This window comes from Hyla sarda, chromosome 2 (assembly GCF_029499605.1).
Source record: "Hyla sarda isolate aHylSar1 chromosome 2, aHylSar1.hap1, whole genome shotgun sequence".
In the NCBI taxonomy this organism is placed as follows: Eukaryota; Metazoa; Chordata; class Amphibia; order Anura; family Hylidae; genus Hyla; species Hyla sarda.
The window spans coordinates 245,534,002-245,553,580 of NC_079190.1; the positions used below are offsets into that span (position 1 = coordinate 245,534,002).

A 19,579-nucleotide genomic window follows, 5' to 3' on the forward strand; every position below is an offset into this window, starting at 1 on the left:
TAAAAAATCTTAATCCTTCCTATACTTATTAGCTGCTGAATACTACAGAGGAAATTCTTTTCTTTTTGGGATGCTCTCTGATGACATCACGAGCACGTTGCTCTCTGCTGACATTATTATAAAAATAATAATAATAATAATAAGTCTTTATTTATTGTTGTCCTTAGTGGGATTTGAACCCAAGGCCCCAGCACTGCAAGGCAGCAGTGCTAACCACTAAGCCACCATGCTATCCTTAGCATACATCTACTATGCACGGTTGCTAAAATGGACAGAGATGTCAGCAGAGAGCACTGTGCTCGTGATGTCATCAGTGTTCCAAAAAGAAAGGAATTTCCTCTGTAGCATTCAGCAGCTAATAAGTACTGGAAGGATTAAGATTTTTTAATAGAAGTAATTTACAAATATGTTTAACTTTCTGGCAACAGTTGATTTAAAAGAAAAAAATGTTTTCACCGGAGTACCCCTTAAAGAAAAAGATTTTCAGCTTTTAGCCAATTTTACATTTATTATGTATTTTCTGAATAAGGCAGAGATTAACAAAAACATTTTTTTTTTAAGTAGGCAAGTAATTCCTTGACAGTCAATAGCAAACAGCCAAAAAGTGGGTCACCAGTCACATTGTCAAATTGGTTCCATCATTGTAGTGATAGGAATGGTTTACAACATACCGTGTAACCTCTTAGCAAATATAGTCACAGATGACATGAAATGCAGAATTACTCAACTTTACCTTCCATTTAGGTATTTCAAAATAATGACAATTACATCAGCAATTCCCGATAATACAGAACAATTCATGATTTATTTATTTATATGCTGTGGTAGGTAATGGCAACAGCATGATCAATGACACTGTTACATGTAGAAAAGAAGACTTACACGTTCTAGTAGGAATTGTTTTACATCACAATTACTTTGTAACATTTTCACAATATACTACATAATGCATCATGATTAGCATGTTATATACGATGCTCACATTGTAGCCAATTCCTTGTATAATACAAAGAGAACACGTCACCCTCAGTAAAACTTACTACACTACCTTATCACTGGCAACCAAAGTGCACATTTTTGTATTGCAATCTTAAAGGGGTATTCCAGGCCAAAACCTTTTTTTAGATATCAACTGGCTCCGGAAAGTTAAACAGATTTGTAAATTACTTCTATTAAAAAATCTTAATCCTTCCAATAGTTATTAGCTTCTGAAGTTGAGTTGTTGTTTTCTGTCTGACTGCTCTCTGATGACTCACGTCCCGGGAGCCGTGCAGCTCCTATGGGAATATTCTCCCATCATGCACAACTCCCGGGACGTGACATCATCATTGAGCAGTTAGACAGAAAACTTCAGAAGCTAATAACTAATGGAAGGATTAAGATTTTTTAATAGAAGTAATGTACAAATCTGTTTAACTTTCCGGAGCCAGTTGATATATATAAAAAAAGGTTTTGCCTGGAATACCCCTTTAATGTTTGGGAGCCAGTCTTTTTTTTTTACTCTACAGTTATCCCCTCTTTTGTCGCCACATTATACTTGACCAGAAGGTGAATAAGCCTTACTATAAATAGTCTGCTTATAACAACTTTTTGGGTGGCCTACAATAGCAAGAATAAAAAGATAATCCAGCTTTGGACACGGTTTTGAAAATCAGATTTATGAAAAGGTAAAAGGAACCTTAGGCTAGGTTCACATGCGCACACATTTTCCTGCTGTCCTGCTCATAGGAGCAGAACAATTAAAAAAAATAAATGTACGTGCCGTATCCACTCCACACCGGACACCAATGGCGTCCAACGGGCCTCATTGACTTTAATAGAATCTGTTTGGTTGAAGTCATGTTGCCCAGCATTTTACAAGGCAATATAGTGTCTTGTTCCTGCAAGGCAAGAGCCTTGTCCGAAGACCACAGTCCAAGTATAACACTAATGGATATCACCCCCTCCCTGCCCAGGGTCCCCACAGTTGAAGACAGCAATGTCTGTTTCAGTTCATTAAATTATGTAGCTGTACATACAATACATAATGGTAAATGGCAAAAATGAAATATGCCCAGACAACATAACAAAAGAATGGAACCTCTTCTCCTGTTATCAGGATTTGGAATCAGCCAATATTATAATGGACTATACAATTATATAAAATGCCATCTATCCTGAAGTAAAAAAAACAAAACTGCTGTAAAGCAATAGAAGGTGTACTATAGAGGGACCGCCTTTAATATCCCTCTCATTACTTTGTAGCTGATCAGTTGCTGATTTTCTTTTGGGGGGTAACAAGGTCCTCGTTCCATTACATAGGAGAAGGGGAATCTTAAAACCCATAATCCGTCAGCGGGCAGAATAATATCCTGCTTTTCAGGATAAAATACAGGGCATGGAGGTGGTCCTGGCTGCACCTAGAAATAAGAACAAACAAAATTTAGTTCACATTTAACACTGCTGACAGTCCCAATAAAACATGGGGCCTCCATCATGTTGTTCTCTGCCCCGCCCACCGCGAATGTGAAGAGGCGGGATCTTTTTTCTCAGTACACACCGCTCCCTGGTTAAAGATTTCCTGGCCCCACCAGTCATGTGGATTAACAGCTCTAGTATCCAATCAGAAAAAGCTTAAGCTGTCAATCATAGCTGAGGGGAGGGGCCAGGAAAGTTCTCTGCAGAGAGCTCTGAAGAAGGGACTGCCTCTTTGACACTTGCGGCAGTGGCGGCTAGGGCTTAGAACTGTGGTTATCTAGGTGATGCAGGCAGCGTGACCGAGTATGATTACACTCCACTTATTTTCATTAGCACCATTTTGTGGTACAGAAGATATTTAAATTCCTTTTTTTATAGACAGGTGCAAATTAACAACAACAACAACAAAAATACCCTTCAAGTTATTATTTTTATACAACTTTCACCATGCGGTTTACATAACATAATTCTCCATATGATTTTACTGCCTTATAACATAAAAATATGCCTCTGTTCTGGCATATGCTTGTTTGATAACGACATATTGCTAGTTCTCACATCTTTGCTCTCCTCTCTACCCAACTTGTGGATTCCGTTCAGGCCTGGCAGTAAACCATGCCAAATTAAAAGCTGACCATCTATTCCCCTGCCCTAAGGGGTTTCTATTTTTAAAGTGGTTATTCTAGAATTATAACTTATCACCTATCCACTGGATAGTACAGTACACACTGTTCAGTCAGCATTACAGATGTCCCGGGGTTAGATGCTATAGAATAAATAAACAGCATACAATTAATTAAACCTCACAAGTGAGTGCCAGCCAATTATTCTATCCACTGGATATGTGATTAGTATCTGAATGGTTAGGGATTGACCATTGGGACCCAAAGTGATTGAGAGAATGGGGTCTGCAGTCCTGCAAGTGAATGAACCAGCCCTCAAGCATGTATGCTGTCGCTCCATTCACTTGATTGATCAGGGTCCCAGAGGCCAGACCCCAACTGATCAGTTACTTATATATCCAGTGGATTGGTAATAAGTTATATTCTTGAGAACTCTTTTAGGGTGCGTTCACATGCTATTAGTAGCAGCAGGTTGCCCGCTGCGGGAATCCCACTGCGAGTTAAGCTACCATTGATTTAAATGGGTCTACAGACAGTCCACAATAGTGTCAGATTTGCGGACTGTCCGCAGGCCCATTCAAATGAATGGTAGCGTAGCTCACAGCAGAATTCCTTCAGCGGGAAACCCATTGCTAGTTACTAGTGTGTGAACGCACCATTAAAGGGGTACTCCGCACCCCTAGACATCTTATCCCCTATCCAAAGGATAGGGGATAAGATGTCAGATCGCTGGGGTCCCGCTGCTGGGGACCCCCGGGATCTCTGCTACAGCACCCACCTGTACGGATTCCAGCTCACACCGGCAACGCTGGAAGCTTCGGATCCCGACCACAATGGCGGACGAGCGTGATGTCAGAGCCTGCAGGGGTGAGGTGGCACTGGTGCCACCTCACGATCGCCCTGATTCGTCGGCCGGATTCCCGGCCGACCAATCAGGGCGCCTGCTGCGGGTGTCACTCCCGCAACCCGCTCCGCCCCTCTTCCGGAGGACGTGAGCGGGTGCGGGACGTGCACCCCTGGTGCTGGGGACCCCGATCCCCGGCGTTAATGTTGGGATCGGGGTCCCAGGAGCGACGGCCACGACTAGGGACTGACCTGTGCGGCGAGGATCGTTGGAGGTGAGTGACAGCCTCCTGCTGTTGCTTAGCAACAGCTCCCAGCATGCAAAAAGGGTGGGAGCTGTAGTTATGCAACAGCAGGAGGCAGACCACCACAACTCCCAGCATTCCCTTATGGGCATGCTGGGACTTGTAGTTTTGCAACAGCTGGAGGCACATTTTTTCTATGGAAAAGTGTACCTTCAGCTGTTGTGTAACTACAACTCCCAGCTTGCACAAACAGCTAAAGTGCATGCTGGGAGTTGTAGTGGTGCATCTGGTGGTTGCATAACTACAACTCCCAGCATGCCCGTTGGCTGTCGGTGACTGCTGGGAGTTGTAGTTTTGCAACAGCTGAAGGCACACTGAGTTATGTAGCAAACCAGTGTGTCTCCAGCTGTTGCATAAGTACAGTCCCCAGCATCCCCAGCCAAAGTAGTATGCCTCCAGCTGTTGCATAACTACAAGACCCAGCATGCCCTTCTGCTGTCCGTACATGCTGGAGGTTGTAGCTTTTGCAACAGCTGAAGGCACACTGGTTGCAAAACACTGAGTTTGTTACCAAACTCGGTGTTTCACAACCAGTGTGCCTCCAGCTGTTGCAAAACTACAACTCCCAGCATGCACTGATAGACCGTACATGCTGGGAGTTGTAGTTTTGCAACAGCTGGATGTTCCCCCCCCCCCCCAATGTGAAAGTACAGGGTACACTCACATGGGCGGAGGATTACAGCAAGTATCCGGCTGCAAGTTTGAGCTGCGGCAAGTTTTCTGACGCTGCTCAAACTGCCAGCGAGAAACTACTGTGAACCCCCGCCCGTGCGACTGTACCCTAAAAACACTACACTAACACACAATAAAAAGTAAAAAACACTACGTATACACATACCTCTATACAACCCCCCTCCCCTCCCCAATAAAAATGAAAAACGTCTGGTATGCCACTGTTTCCAAAACGGAGCCTCCAGCGGTTGCATAACTACAACTCCCAGTATTGCCAGATAGCCACTGACTGTCCAGGCATGCTGGGAGTTTTACAACAGCTGGAGGCACCCTGTTTGGGAATCACTGGCGTAGAATACCCCTATGTCCACCCCTATGCAAGCCCCTAATTTAGGCCTCAAATGCGCATGGCGCTCTCACTTTGGAGCCCTGTCGTATTTCAAGGCAACATTTTAGGGTCACATATGGGGTATCGCCGTACTCGGGAGAAATTGTGTTTCAAATTTTGGGGGGTATTTTCTGCTTTTACCCTTTTTAAAAATGTTAAACTTTTGGGAAACCAAGCATTTTAGGGAAACCAGAGCATTTTTTTTTTTTACAAATGCAAAAGTCGTGAAACCCCTGTGGGGTATTAAGGTTCACTTTACCCCTTGTTACGTTCCCCAAGGGGTCTAGTTTCCAAAATGGTATGCCATGTGTTTTTTTTTTGCTGTCCTGGCACCATAGGGGCTTCCTAAATGCGGCATGCCCCCAGAGCAAAATTTCCTTCAAAAAATCCAAATGTGACTCCTTCTCTTCTGAGACCTGTAGTGCGCCAGCAGAGCATTTTTCACCCCCATATGGGGTGTTTTCTGAATCGGGAGAAATTGGGCTTCAAATTTTGTGGGGTATTTTCTGCTTTAACCCTTTTTAAAAATGTAAAACTTTTGGGAAACCAAGCATTTTAGGGAAACCATAGCATTTTTTTTTTTTTTTTTACATATGCAAAAGTCGTGAATCACCTGTAGGGTATTAAGGTTTACTTTACCCCTTGTTATGTTCCCCGAGGGGTCTAGTTTCCAAAATGGCATGCCATGTGTTTTTTTTTTTGCTGTTCTTGCACCATAGGGGCTTCCTAAATGTGACATGCCCCCCAAAAACCATTTGTCACTCCTTCCCTTCTGAGCCCTCTACTGCGCCCGCCGAACAATTAACATAGACATATGAGGTATGTGCTTACTCGAGAAAAATTGGGTTTCAAATACAAGTAAAAATTTTCTCCTTTTTACCCCTTGCAAAAACTCAAAAATTGGGTCTACAAAAACATGCGAGTGTAAAAATTGAAGATTGTGAATTTTCTCCTTCACTTTGCTGCTATTCCTGTGAAACACCTAAAGGGTTAAAACGCTGACTGAATGTCATTTTGAATACTTTAGGGGGTGCAGTTTTTATAATGGGGTCTTTTATGGGGTATTTCTAATATGAAGACCCTTCAAATCCACTTCAAACCTGAACTGGTCCCTGAAAAAAAGCGAGTTTGAAATTTTTGTGAAAAATTGGAAAATTGCTGCTGAACTTTGAAGCCCTCTGGCGTCTTCCAAAAGTAAAAACCCATCAATTTTATGATGCAAACATAAAGTGGACATATTGTATATGTGAATACATTTTTTTATTTTGAATATCCATTTTCCTTACAAGCAGAGAGCTTCAAAGTTAGAAAAATGCAAAATTTTCTAATTTTTCATCAAATTTTGGGATTTTTCACCAAGAAAGGATGCAAGTTACCATAAAATTTTATCACTATGTTAAAGTAGAATATGTCACGAAAAAACAATCTCGGAATCAGATTGATAACTAAAAGCAGTCCAGAGTTATTAATGTTTAAAGTGACAGTGGTCAGATGTTCAAAAAATGGCTGAGTCCTTAAGGTGAAAAAGGGCTCAGTCGTTAAGGGGTTAACCCCTTAAGGACACATGACGTTCTCATACGTCTCCATTTCCGAGTCCTTAAGGACACATGACGTATGAGAACGTCATGTGTTTTACCGGCCCCCCGCAACCATCTGGAGCGGAGCCGGTCCCCGATGCCTGCTGAAATCGTTCAGCAGGCATTGGGGCGTATCGCCCAGGGGGGTCATTATGACCCCCCATGTCGGCGATGGCCGCAGATCGCTGGACAATTCAGTCCAGCGATCTGCGGCGGATTCCGGGTCAATCGGGTCTCCAGTGACCCGGAATTATTGGCTGATCGGGGCCGTCAGAGACGGCCCCGAACAGCCAGAGCCAGAAGGGGTGAGGTGGCACTGGTGCCACCTCACGATCGCCCTGATTCGTCGGCCGGATTACCGGCCGACCAATCAGGGCGCCTGCTGCGGGTGTCACTCCCGCAACCCGCTCCTCCCCTCTTCCGGAGGACGTGAGCGGGTGCGGGACGTGCACCCCCGGGTGCTGGGGACCCCGATCCCCGGCGCCCCTGTTGGGATCGGGGCCCCAGGAGCAGCGGCGGCGGCGACGAGGGACTGACCTGGTGCAGCGAGGATTGTTGGAGGAGATGAGTGACAGCCTCCTGCTGTTGCTTAGCAACAGCTCCCAGCATGCAAAAAGGGCATGCTGGGAGCTGTAGTTATGCAACAGCAGGAGGCAGACCACCACAACTCCCAGCATGCCCTTATGGGCATGCTGGGACTTGTAGTTTTGCAACAGCTGGAGGCACATTCTTTCTATAGAAAAGTGTACCTTCAGCTGTTGTGTAACTACAACTCCCAGCTTGCACAATCAGCTAAAGTGCATGCTGGGAGTTGTAGTGGTGCATCTGGTGGTTGCATAACTACAACTCCCAGCATGCCCGTTGGCTGTCGGTGACTGCTGAGAGTTGTAGTTTTGCAACAGCTGAAGGCACACTGAGTTAAGTAGCAAACCAGTGTGTCTCCAGCTGTTGCATAACTACAATCCCCAGCATCCCCAGCCAAAGTAGTATGCCTCCAGCTGTTGCATAACTACAACACCCAGCATGCCCTTCCGCTGTCCGTACATGCTGGAGGTTGTAGCTTTTGCAACAGATGAAGGCACACTGGTTGCAAAACACTGAGTTTGTTACCAAACTCGGTGTTTCACAACCAGTGTGCCTCCAGCTGTTGCAAAACTACAACTCCCAGCATGCACTGATAGACCGTACATGCTGGGAGTTGTAGTTTTGCAACAGCTGGATGTTCCCCCCCCCCAATGTGAACGTACAGGGTACACTCACATGGGCGGAGGATTACAGTAAGTATCCGGCTGCAAGTTCGAGGTGCGGCAAAATTTCTGCCGCAGCTCAAACTGCCAGCGAGAAACTACTGTGAACCCCCCGCCCGTGTGACTGTACCCTAAAAACACTACACTAACACACAATAAAATAAAAAGTAAAAAACACTACATATACACATACCCCTACACAGCCCCCCTCCCCAATAAAAATGAAAAAAACGTCTGGTACGCCACTGTTTCCAAAACGGAGCCTCCAGCGGTTGCAAAACTATAACTCCCAGCATGCACTGATAGACCGTACATGCTGGGAGTTGTAGTTTTGCAACAGCTGGATTCCCCCCCCCCCCCCCCAATGTGAACGTACAGGGTACACTCACATGGGCGGAGGATTACAGTAAGTATCCGGCTGCAAGTTTGAGCTGCGTCAAATTTTCTGCCGTAGCTCAAACTGCCAGCGAGAAACTACTGTGAACCCCCCGCCCGTGCGACTGTACCCTAAAAACACTACACTAACACAAAATAAAATAAAAAGTAAAAAACACTACATATACACATTCCCCTACACAGCCCCCCTCCCCTCCCCAATAAAAATGAAAAACGTCTGGTACGCCACTGTTTCCAAAACGGAGCCTCCAGCTGTTGCAAAACAACTACTCCCAGTTTTGCCAGATAGCCGTTGACTGTGCAGGCATGCTGGGAGTTTTACAACAGCTGGAGGCACCCTGTTTGGGAATCACTGGCGTAGAATACCCCTATGTCCACCCCTATGCAAGTCCCTAATTTAGGCCTCAAATGTGCATGGCGCTCTCACTTTGGAGCGCTGTTGTATTTCAAGGCAACAGTTTAGGGCCACATATGGGGTATCGCCGTACTCGGGAGAAATTGGGCTTCAAATTTTGGGGGGTATTTTCTGCTATTCCCCTTTTAAAAAATGTAAAATTTTTGGGAAAACAAGCATTTTAGGTAAAAAAAATATATATTTTTTTACATATGCAAAAGTCGTGAAACACCTGTAGGGTATTAAGGTTCAAATTACCCCTTGTTACGTTCCCCGAGGGGTCTAGTTTCCAAAATGGTATGCCATGTGTTTTTTTTTTGCTGTCCTGGCACCATAGGGGCTTCCTAAATGCGGCATGCCCCCAGAGCAAAATTTGCTTTCAAAAAGCCAAATGTTACTCCTCCTCTTCTGAGACCTGTAGTGCGCCAGCAGAGCACTTTTCACCCCCATATGGGGTGTTTTCTGTATCGGGAGAAATTGGGCTTCAAATTTTGGGGGGTATTTTCTGCTATTACCCTTTTTAAAAATGTAAAATTTTTGGGAAACCAAGCATTTTAGGTAAAAAAAAAATATATATTTTTTTTACATATGCAAAAGTCGTGAATCACCTGTGGGGTATTAAGGTTCACTTTACCCCTTGTTACGTTCCCTGAGGGGTCTAGTTTCCAAAATGGTATGCCATGTGTTTTTTTTTTGCTGTCCTGGCACCATAGGGGCTTCCTAAATGCGGCATGCCCCCCAAAAACCATTTGTCGCTCCTTCCCTTCTGAGCCCTCTACTGCGCCCGCCGAACAATTAACATAGACATATGAGGTATGTGCTTACTCTAGAGAAATTGGGTTTCAAATACAAGTAAAAATTTTCTCCTTTTTACCCCTTACAAAAATTCAAAAATTGGGTCTACAAGAACATGCGAGTGTAAAAAATGAAGATTTTGAATTTTCTCCTTCACTTTGCTGCTATTCGTGTGAAACACCTAAAGGGTTAATACACTTACTGAATGTTTTTTTGAATACTTTAGGGGGTCTAGTTTTTATAATGGGGTCTTTTATGGGGTATTTCTAATATGAAGACCCTTCAAATCCACTTCAAAACTGAACTGGTCCCTGAAAAATAGTGAGTTTGAAAATTTTGTGAAAAATTTCAAAATTGCTACTGAACTTTGAAGCCCTCTGGTGTCTTCCAAAAGTAAAAACTCATCAATTTTATGATGCAAACATAAAGTAGACATATTGTATATGTGAACCCCCAAAAAATATATTTTGAATATCCATTTTCCTTACAAGCAGAGAGCTTCAAAGTTAGAAAAATGCAAAATTTTCATTTTTTTCATCAAATTTTGGGATTTTTCACCAAGAAAGGATGCAAGTTACCATAAAATTTTACCACTACGTTAAAGTAGAATATGTCACGAAAAAACAATCTCGGAATCAGAATGATAACTAAAAGCATCCCAGAGTTATTAATGTTTAAATTGACAGTGGTCAGAATTGCAAAAAACGCTCCGGTCCTTAAGGTATAAAATGGCCTGGTCCTTAAGGGGTTAACGGGGTACTCCGGTGAAAACCTTTTTCTTTTAAATCAACTGGTGCCAGAAAGTTAAACATATTTGTAAATTACTTCTATTAAAAAATCTTAATCCTTTCAGTACTTTCCCCCCCAAAGGACGAGGGGGCACTCCCTCCGTCTGGAGAAGAAAAAGTTTAGTCTCAAGGGGCGACACGCCTTCTTTACCGTGAGGACTGTGAATTTATGGAACGGTCTACCTCAGGAACTGGTCACAGCAGGAACAATTAACAGCTTTAAAACAGGATTAGATCCATTTATGGAACAAAATAACATTAATGCTTATGAAGAAATATAAAATCCCATCCCTTCCCCAATATCGCGCCACACCCCTACCCCTTAATTCCCTGGTTGAACTTGATGGACATATGTCTTTTTTCGACCGTACTAACTATGTAACTATGTAACTATGTACTTATTAGCTGCTGAATGCTACAGAGGAAATTCCTTTCTTTTTGGAACACTGATGACATCACGAGCACAGTGCTCTCTGCTGACATCTCTGTCCATTTTAGCAACCATACATAGCAGATGTATGCTAAGGGCAGCATGGTGGCTCAGTGGTTAGCACTGCTGCCTTGCAGTGCTGGGGACTTGGGTCCAAATCCCACTAAGGACAACAATAAATAAAGCATTATTATAATAACGTAAGCAGAGAGAACTGTGCTCGTGATGTCATCAGAGCGCATTCCAAAAAGAAAAGAATTTCCTCTGTAGTATTCAGCAGCTAATAAGTACAGGAAGGATTAAGATTTTTTTAATAGGAGTAATTTACAAATATGTTTAACTTTCTGCCACCAGTTGATTTAAAAGAAAAAAAGGTTTTCACCGGAGTACCCCTTTAAATAACGATATATTTTTATAATCCGGACATTTCCGCACGCAGCGATACCACATGTTTATTTTTAGTTACACTGTTTTTTTTTTAATGGGAAAAGGGGGGTGATTCAAACTTTTATTAGGGGAGGGGTTAAATGATCTTTATTAACTTTTTTTTTTCCATAGCGACCTATAACCCTGCGCACACACACCGATCTTTTACATCGATGAATGGTTTCTCATAGGAAACCATTGAACGTCGATTCTGCCGCTTGACTGCTCATGCCTGGATCTCAGGTACTGAGCAGTCATTTGGCGATCGGACACCAGGAGGCAGGTAGGGGCCCTCCTCGTGTCCTACAGCTGTTCGGGATGTCTGTGGCGAAATCGTAGTATCCCGAACAGCCCCCTGAGCTAACCGGCAGTGAACGCCGCGTCTAAAGGGTTAATAGCACGCGGCACCGCGATCAGTGCTGCGCGTTATTAGCCACGGGTCCCGGCCGTTGTTAGAGGCCGGGCCCGACCCGCTATCGTTATAGAAAGGGAAAGGACTCAGGATGTACCGGTACGTCCTTGGTCCTTAACAGGTTAATACACTGCTCAAAAAAATAAAGGTAACACTTAAACAATACAATGTAACACCAAGTCAATCACACTTCTGTGAAATCACACTGTCCACTCAGGAAGCAACACTGATTGACAATCAATTTCACATGCTGTTGTGCAAATGGAACAGACAACAGGTGGAAATTATAGGCAATTAGCAAGACACCCCCAAAAAAGGAGTGGTTCTGCAGGTGGTGACCACAGACCACTTCTCGGTTCCTATGCTTCCTGGCTGATGTTTTGGCCACTTTTGAATGCTGGCGCTGCTTTCACTAGTGGTAGCATGAGACGGAGTCTACAACCCACACAAGTGGCTCAGGTAGTGCAGCTCATCCAGGATGGCACATCAATGCAAGCTGTGGCAAGAAGGTTTGCGGTGTCTGTCAGCGTAGTGTTCAGAACATGGCCTGCTCGTTCCTCAGACCTGAATCCGATTGAGCACATCTGGGACATCATGTCTCACTCCATCCACCAACCCCACGTTGCACCACAGACTTTCCACCTCATCAGGAACATGCCCAGGCGTTGTAGGGAGGTCATACGGGCACATGGAGGCCACACACACTACTGAGCCTCATTTTGACTTGTTTTAAGGAAATTGGATCAAAGTTGGATCAGCCTGTTGTGTTGTTTTCCCCTTTGATTTTGAGTGTGACTCCATATCCAGCCCTCCATAGGTTTGTAGTATTCAGCAGCTAATAAGTACTGGAAGGATTAAGATTTTTTAATAGAAGTAATTTACAAATCTGTTTAACTTTCTCGCATCAGACCCATAAAAAGGGCTTGTTTTTTTTGTGTGACCAATTGTACTTTGTAATGAAACCTCTCATTTTACCATAAAACGTACGGCGAACCCAAAAAAATATTTTTTTAGGGAGGAAATTTAAATGAAAACCAGTAGTTTTCATACAGTACACTTTACGGTCTTTATTCTGTGGGTCAATACGATTAAAATGATACCCATGGCTAGATACTTTTATATTTTTGTACCGCTTAAAAAAATTCTAAAACTTTTTTTTTACAAAATCAGTAATCTAAAATTGCCCTATTTTGACCACCTATAAAATTTTTCCATATATAGGGCGGTATGAGGGCTCATTTTTTTGCGCTGTCACCTGTACTTTATTGATACCACATTTGCATATATAACATTTTATGATAATTTTTTTATTAACTTTTTTTGAATAAAATGTGTCAAAAAAGCAGCATTTTTTGGACTTAAATTTTTAACGTTTACGCCGTTGACCATACAGGATCATTAACATTATATTTTGATAGTTCAGACATTTAAGCACGCGGCGATACCAAATATATTTTAAAAAAATGTACACTTTTTGGAAGTAAAATGGGAAAAACTGACAATTTTCATTTTTATTGGGGGAGGGGATTTTTCACTTTTTTAAAAAAAAAATTCAACTTTTTATTTATTTATTTAACACTATTTATGTCCCCATAGGGGACTATCTATAGGCAATCATTTAATTGCTAATACTGTTCAGTGCTATGCATAGGACACAGCACTGATCAGTATTATCAGCCATCTCCTTGCTCTGGTCTGCTCGATCTCAGACCAGAGCAGGAGATGCCGGGAGACAGACCTCCATCCACCATTAAAGATGATCGGATAGCCGTGGCAGAGCTGTGGGCGATCCGATCATCTATTTTAATGTGCGTATTGCCGCAGATACCGTGATCCGTACTGATCACGGCATCTGAGGGGTTAATGGCGGACATCCACACGATCGGGGATGTCGGCCATTACCAGCGGGTCCCCGGCTGCCATCAGCACCGCTCCAATGCTCGCGGTCATACACAGGACGTAAATGTACGTCCTGGTGCGCGATGTACCGCCAAGCCAGGACGTACATTTACGTCCGTGGTCGTTAAGGGGTTAATATCTGCTTGAGGATTCCTCTGTACTGCACCTCGGACCAGAATGAGTATCCTGCTTTGCACACTTAACATACATATACCAACTTTGTACACATTACTCTGTATATTTTTCTAGTCTACCTGGGTTCATTTTATGCATGTCTATGCGTTTAATAATACCTAAAACAAAATGTAATTCCTTCATATTCTTCATTTTCTTGTAAGAGCTGTTTAAAAAATGCTAGTTTGTGTTATATTGGCACTCAGGATTATACTATTTTAGATGTCGGGGAATATTTAGAAGTTGTAGCAGGAGGGGTTATAAATATGTACTTTTTATTTTATTTTTTATTTTTTTTAAACGGTTATCCAGAGTTAGAAAAACATGGCTGTTTTCTTCCAAAAACAATGCCACATCTGTCATCAGGCTCTGTGTGGTAGTAAAGGAAATCTGTCACCAGTGTCACCTGCACTAACCTGTCGGTACCGACAGGTAGTGCAGGTGACGCTGATGACAACGGTACTCACCTTGTCCCGTTCTGTCGCAGGGATCTTTGGTAATCTCCTCAGTTTGCTCCGCTCCTGGCACCCGGCTTGGGGCATGGGCAGAGCTTACTGACATCACCGCTACTGTTCTCTCACAGCGAGACCCAGCAGAGAGCAGCAGCTGCTTGGGGCATGGTTGGAGATTAGTGACGTCACCGCTGCTGCTCCCTGCTGGGTCCCGCTGTGAGAGAACAGCAGCGGTGACGTCAGTAAGCTCCGCCCATGCCCCAAGCGGGGTACCTGGAGCAGCGCTAACAGAGGAGATTATCGAAGATCCCCGCCACATAACGGGACAAGGTGAGTACCGTTGTCATCAGGGTCAAGTGCACTGTTTGTCGGTACAGACAGGTTAGTGCAGGTGACAGATTTCCTTTAAAACTTGACTCCATTCACTTCAGTTGAAAGCTGCAACACCATACACAATCTATGGACAAGAGTAGTTCTGTTTCACAGACAGCACCATAGTAGCTCTAGAAGTCAGAAGATAGTGTGTTCTTGTAAGAACATAGCACAACTCCCACTTTGTATCAACTCCAACTATAGTTAAATATTGAGCAATATTAAGCAATAGTCAAGAGCAATATTAAGAACTTACCTGAGGGGTCATTACAATTTGTAAAGGAACATCAGGAACCACAACAAACAGTCTCATAAGCTGTGCATAATGCGGTTTAAGTCCTCGCCCTTGAGATGGTGACAACATGTACAGAGGCATGTCAGTGTTGAGGGCTTTAACTGCCGATTCCTTAGGTCCATTGCCAAGAACTTTCATCATTTTATCTGGTCCCGAGCACATAAATCTGCGCCCTCGTGAATCCTCATACTCAAAACCAACAAATGCTCTTGCAATATCATCCCTTCTACGACCTCTTCCTGTTACGGCTCCACTTCTTTTACCAGGTACAGACTTATTAGGAGCGGGCCAAGAATTGGTGTCTAGGTCCCCTTCATCTTCTGGTTTTGTTCGGATAACAATGTCCCATGGCATCAGATAGTTGGTCCCTGGGATAAATCCAGATTGATCTAATCCTGTGTGAAAGTTGTAAGATTTGGCAGGGCCAAGTTTTACTAGTGACCAGCTTGAAAATTTAGGAAGAAGGCCCTTAAGACAGTTTGAATGCATCATACCAGGGAGGTATTCGACAGTGGATGCTTGTCGATCCACTAAACTGGGCCTTTTTTCAGCCTTCTCCTCTGTACTATGTCCAGGAGCATCAACATTATCTCCTCCTGCTTGGGGGTCAGCTGGGTATGTTCCAAGACTATCTGAAGACTGGCCCAGACTAAGTGCAAGGCTTAGACTAGTACTTTCACCCTGTGTTTGAGGTTCCTTATCCTTCAACTTCTCTACTTCCACATCCCCTTCTTGAGAAGTAGAAGGTGCCTCATTCTTGGCAGGAGCAGGGTCGGGTGTGCTTGGCTCAAATACTGGAAAATTTATGTGATCAAGTTTTCCACAGCATTTCTCTTCAAGCATCTGTGAATTACACAAAGGGAAAAACTATTATAATGAGATAATATGCAAAGAAACTGCACATGTTTTCTGAAAACTACTGTTGCTAATAACTGTCCATTACCACTGGCTAAATATGCATCTAAAAACAGTTCGATTATCATCCCCTCGAAAGGGAGCTGATTCGTCACTACTGAAGAACACCAATGATGCAGCTTATAACTACTGTTGTCAGTTTTGACAGTAGCATCTAAACAGTTAAAATAGCCAAAACAGAGCAATCTACATGCCTGGCTATTAGCGGTGGCCCCCGGCTGCTTTAAGTAGCGGAATGCAACTGGGTATTGAGCAAGCTTGAGTACTGTGCCCACTCTATATAGTGTTGACAGTCGCAGGATGAGTATACTCCTCCTGTGTTATCAACATGTTAATATAAAATACTTAAACAGCAAAAACAATAAAAAAAATAAAAAAAAATCATATGAAGCTAAAACAAACAGGAAGCCAACCTATGTCTTCAGTTTAAAGGTGACCTCCAATTTGTTCAATATAGAATGCAAAACAACTGTTAATTTACAGCAGAAATTGTGTGGAATGTCACAGAATATTGCTCCCTCATATAACCAACAGTCTTACTTCCTCCACGTCCCACAGTAAGTCACATTACATCAATTAATATCAACCTCTATCATATGCAGTAAAGCTGACATACCGTATATACTCGAGTATAAGCCAAGTTTTTCAGCACGATTTTTCGTGCTGAAAACACCCCCTCTGCTTATACTCGAGTGAACAAAAACCTAGCTGTGAGGGGATGGTCTGGGCCGTCCATCTTCAGCCATCCATGCTGCAGGGACCATCCCGTGGGGAGGGTTAGTCGTTCTGGGCTGTCCATCTTCACCTGGAGGCCCTCTTCTCCACTCCGGGCCGGCCCCGAACTAGTGACGCTGCATTGATGCCACCGCGCAGGGACGTTCATGCGCAGGGATGTCACAGACATCTGCTGCACACGTACGTACGTCCCTGCGCGTCGTTGTCAACGCAACGTCACTAGTTTGTGGCTGGCCCAGAGCGGAGAAGACTGCCTCCCGGTGAAGATGGACAGCCCGGAATGACTAACCCTCCTCACCGGACAGTCCCTGCAGCATAGATGGCCGAAGATGGACGGCCCGATGAGTAGAAAACAAAAGGGGGGTCTGGATGATGACAGAAGGGGGGGGGGGGGGGGGAAATGATGTATTTCCCACCCTAGGCTTATAGTCGAGTCAATAAACTTTTCCTAGGTTTTTGGGGTGAAATTAGGGGCCTCGGCTTATATTCGGAACAGATAATACTCGAGTATATACGGTAATAGGCCCACTATAAATATTACTTACTACACCGTACCTGGTAGAAATCATAATTCGCACTCTTGATGTCAAACGGGTCCTCACGAGGTGCCTGCTTTCTTCCACAGTTACAGTTTCCTGTAGACCTTGCACGGCTGTTATGGTACAGGATGGGAGGATTTCTATCTGGCTCAATTTTTTCACCTGTAATAACAAGAAAACAAATATATGTGTACTGTTTTCTTAAACAATGATGACAAACAGATGTCCTATTAAATTTTTGTTGTCAGAAAATGTACTTCTTTACGGAACTGGTTTGAAAAATACACTAAGCAAAAGAATACAGCATGGCATTACCAACTGTTTAAAAGGTATTTCCATTTTATAAAGTCATGCCATGATTTCATTAAGAGTGGGAGTCAAACCCCAGGACCCTCATAATCATGAGAATGATGGGGAATATGACTGGTTTAGCATTGCCAGCTCTTTTAACGTTTCCCTGTACAGCAGTGGAAATCAGAGGCCACGGCTGAGACTTATATAAAAGTAGCAGGATGACCACCAATGAGTTAGTCTTTCTTCAGCATGAATTGGTTAATAACAATCCCTTTATAGAAAATATATGCCCTATAGACAGAACAATACATCAACAGAATTTACCTGGTTTTGGAAGCAAGTGAAATTTGTGTACACAGTGCTGATCTGTTAGACTCCTTTCCTCACAAAGCTGGTGGCCGCTGCTCCAGAATTTGTAGCAATCTTCATTAAGGTGTATGGCATATTTCTGGAATGCTGGCCCTCGAGCATGCTGGCTGTACACCCTTAGTGCTTGTGCCAGCTGGTTTTTATGAACTGTGGTGGTGTAGTTATGGGGCAGGTTGGATTGGTAGGCACTATGTGCCATTGGTAGAGCTTTCTGACACCGGTTTTCTGAAAACTTAGTATCTGCATCCAAATAGCCTTCCAGTACCTTCATGTTAGCCAGCAGCTTTGGGGGATAGCCCCCTGGGAAGGCTGGAGGGTCGTCGTCCTTATTCTCTATGATCACCTCATAAAGCTTCAGGGCCACATTGGCCCATTTCTGATAGGTGGGCAGTTCAAAGTGGGAGGGCTGTGGGTTCCTGCCAACGCTATCATCAAAGCCCTTCTTTGTGAGCACCAGCTCCACATGCTGGAAGAGAAACTCACGCAGGGTGCAGTCCACCAGCTGCCCAGAGACCCAAGAGGTGCTCTCTGCTGTAAAGGTCAGCTGCTGTCGGCTGTGCCTCATCATATGGTAGCGCCGGGGCCCCGAGATACTTCCAATACTGGGCTCCACATCTCTAACCATGCAGTTCTGCCGCAGGCCATCCAGCAACATACCCACCGGGTCATCATCCTGCTCAGCCACAATATACACAAAGGCCTGGTTGGCGGGCACAGTAAACAAGCAGTTGATGCTTTGGTTGGTAAGAACCCGGCTCTTGCGGAAGATTCGGTAGATCTGGTCCTCCAGTGCATGCTGCAGCCTTCTCTTGGGTGAATGCTTCTTGGGCTTCTCTACAGCTGTCTGTCCCGCACCACGGCTGGGCTCCACTCCTCGTAGAGCTCCATTCAGCTGGAAAACAAACAGCAGCCGTGGTGGACAAGGCCGGGCATTAAGCTTCCACTCTAGTCCCACGGGGCACTCCTTCAGTGCTGGCTTCAGGGAGGGCAGAAGCTTCTGACGCACACTGTCCAGTGCCCGGAACAGCTTCTCATAGGCAATGTCAAAGCAGCAGGCAGGGTGCAGGAGCAGCAGGAGGTGGCACACAGAGAAGAGGTAGAGCATGTGCATACAGTGCAGCTTCTCCTCGTCCTTCCACCACTCGTGGGCCTCAGCATGGGACACCCCGCGCCCCAGCTCCTCGCATGCCCTCACCAGCTGCCCTGTGTCACTGATGCCAGTCAGCACCAAGTACAGCACTTGGGACTCCTGCTCGTAGTATGTCTGGAAGACGCTCCGCTCCCGGGCCTGCTCTGGCAGCTGCTGGAACAGCGGAAAGACATGCCGGTCACACAGGGAGTTCACCAGGCAGCCTTTGTCCCAGCCGCCTTGGAGCAGAGCCGTCTTCCCGAACACCCCAACCACGCACACCTCATCGTCCTTCCACGTCGGCTCAGAGCTCAACAGCTCCCGCAGCAGGGAAGGGCCGCAGCCCGACATCTTCATGGTCCCCGCTCTCTGTTATGACGGCGGGGAAGGGGAACACAATTGTAAGGTGCACAGCTATGGTGTTACAAACATAAACTTCCGGCTGGGAACAAGAGCGAAACTGCAGCTTTCCTATAGCCGCATTTCCTTAGTCTCAGATATGTGCAGAGCTCCCTCTGGCGACAACGGCTTTCACTACAGTGACCATTCATTGTAATGGCACAGCTGGTATTGATGGGCATGCTTTATGTACAGCATGAATGTTACCACTTGTGCCAACGTAACTATGACAGCTTGAATATTACCACTTGTGC

At 44.5% G+C, this 19,579-nt stretch overlaps 1 protein-coding gene across 1 annotated transcript; it reads right to left on the bottom strand.

Moving 5' to 3' along the window:
• Positions 1-1,167: 1,167 nt before the first annotated feature.
• Positions 1,168-19,365, bottom strand: SMG8 (SMG8 nonsense mediated mRNA decay factor). The gene is made up of 4 exons (XM_056560559.1): positions 17,753-19,365; positions 17,151-17,296; positions 14,907-15,788; positions 1,168-2,399 (listed from the first exon to the last, which is right to left on the bottom strand). Exons 1-4 carry the CDS (start codon positions 19,281-19,283, stop codon positions 2,202-2,204), a joined length of 2,757 nt encoding a protein of 918 aa, XP_056416534.1. The 5' UTR covers positions 19,284-19,365; the 3' UTR covers positions 1,168-2,201.
• Between the last annotated feature and the right edge of the window lie 214 nt (positions 19,366-19,579).

Excerpts from the sequence above, each read along its gene's own strand:
- SMG8 (XM_056560559.1), bottom strand. The coding sequence starts at position 19,283 with ATGAAGATGTCGGGCTGCGGCCCTTCCCTGCTGCGGGAGCTGTTGAGC. Across the intron at positions 15,789-17,150 it reads CGAATTATGATTTCTACCAG|ATGCTTGAAGAGAAATGCTG; the intron begins GTACGGTGTAGT and ends TGTAATTCACAG. Across the intron at positions 2,400-14,906 it reads AAATTGTAATGACCCCTCAG|GTGCAGCCAGGACCACCTCC; the intron begins GTAAGTTCTTAA and ends TCTTATTTCTAG.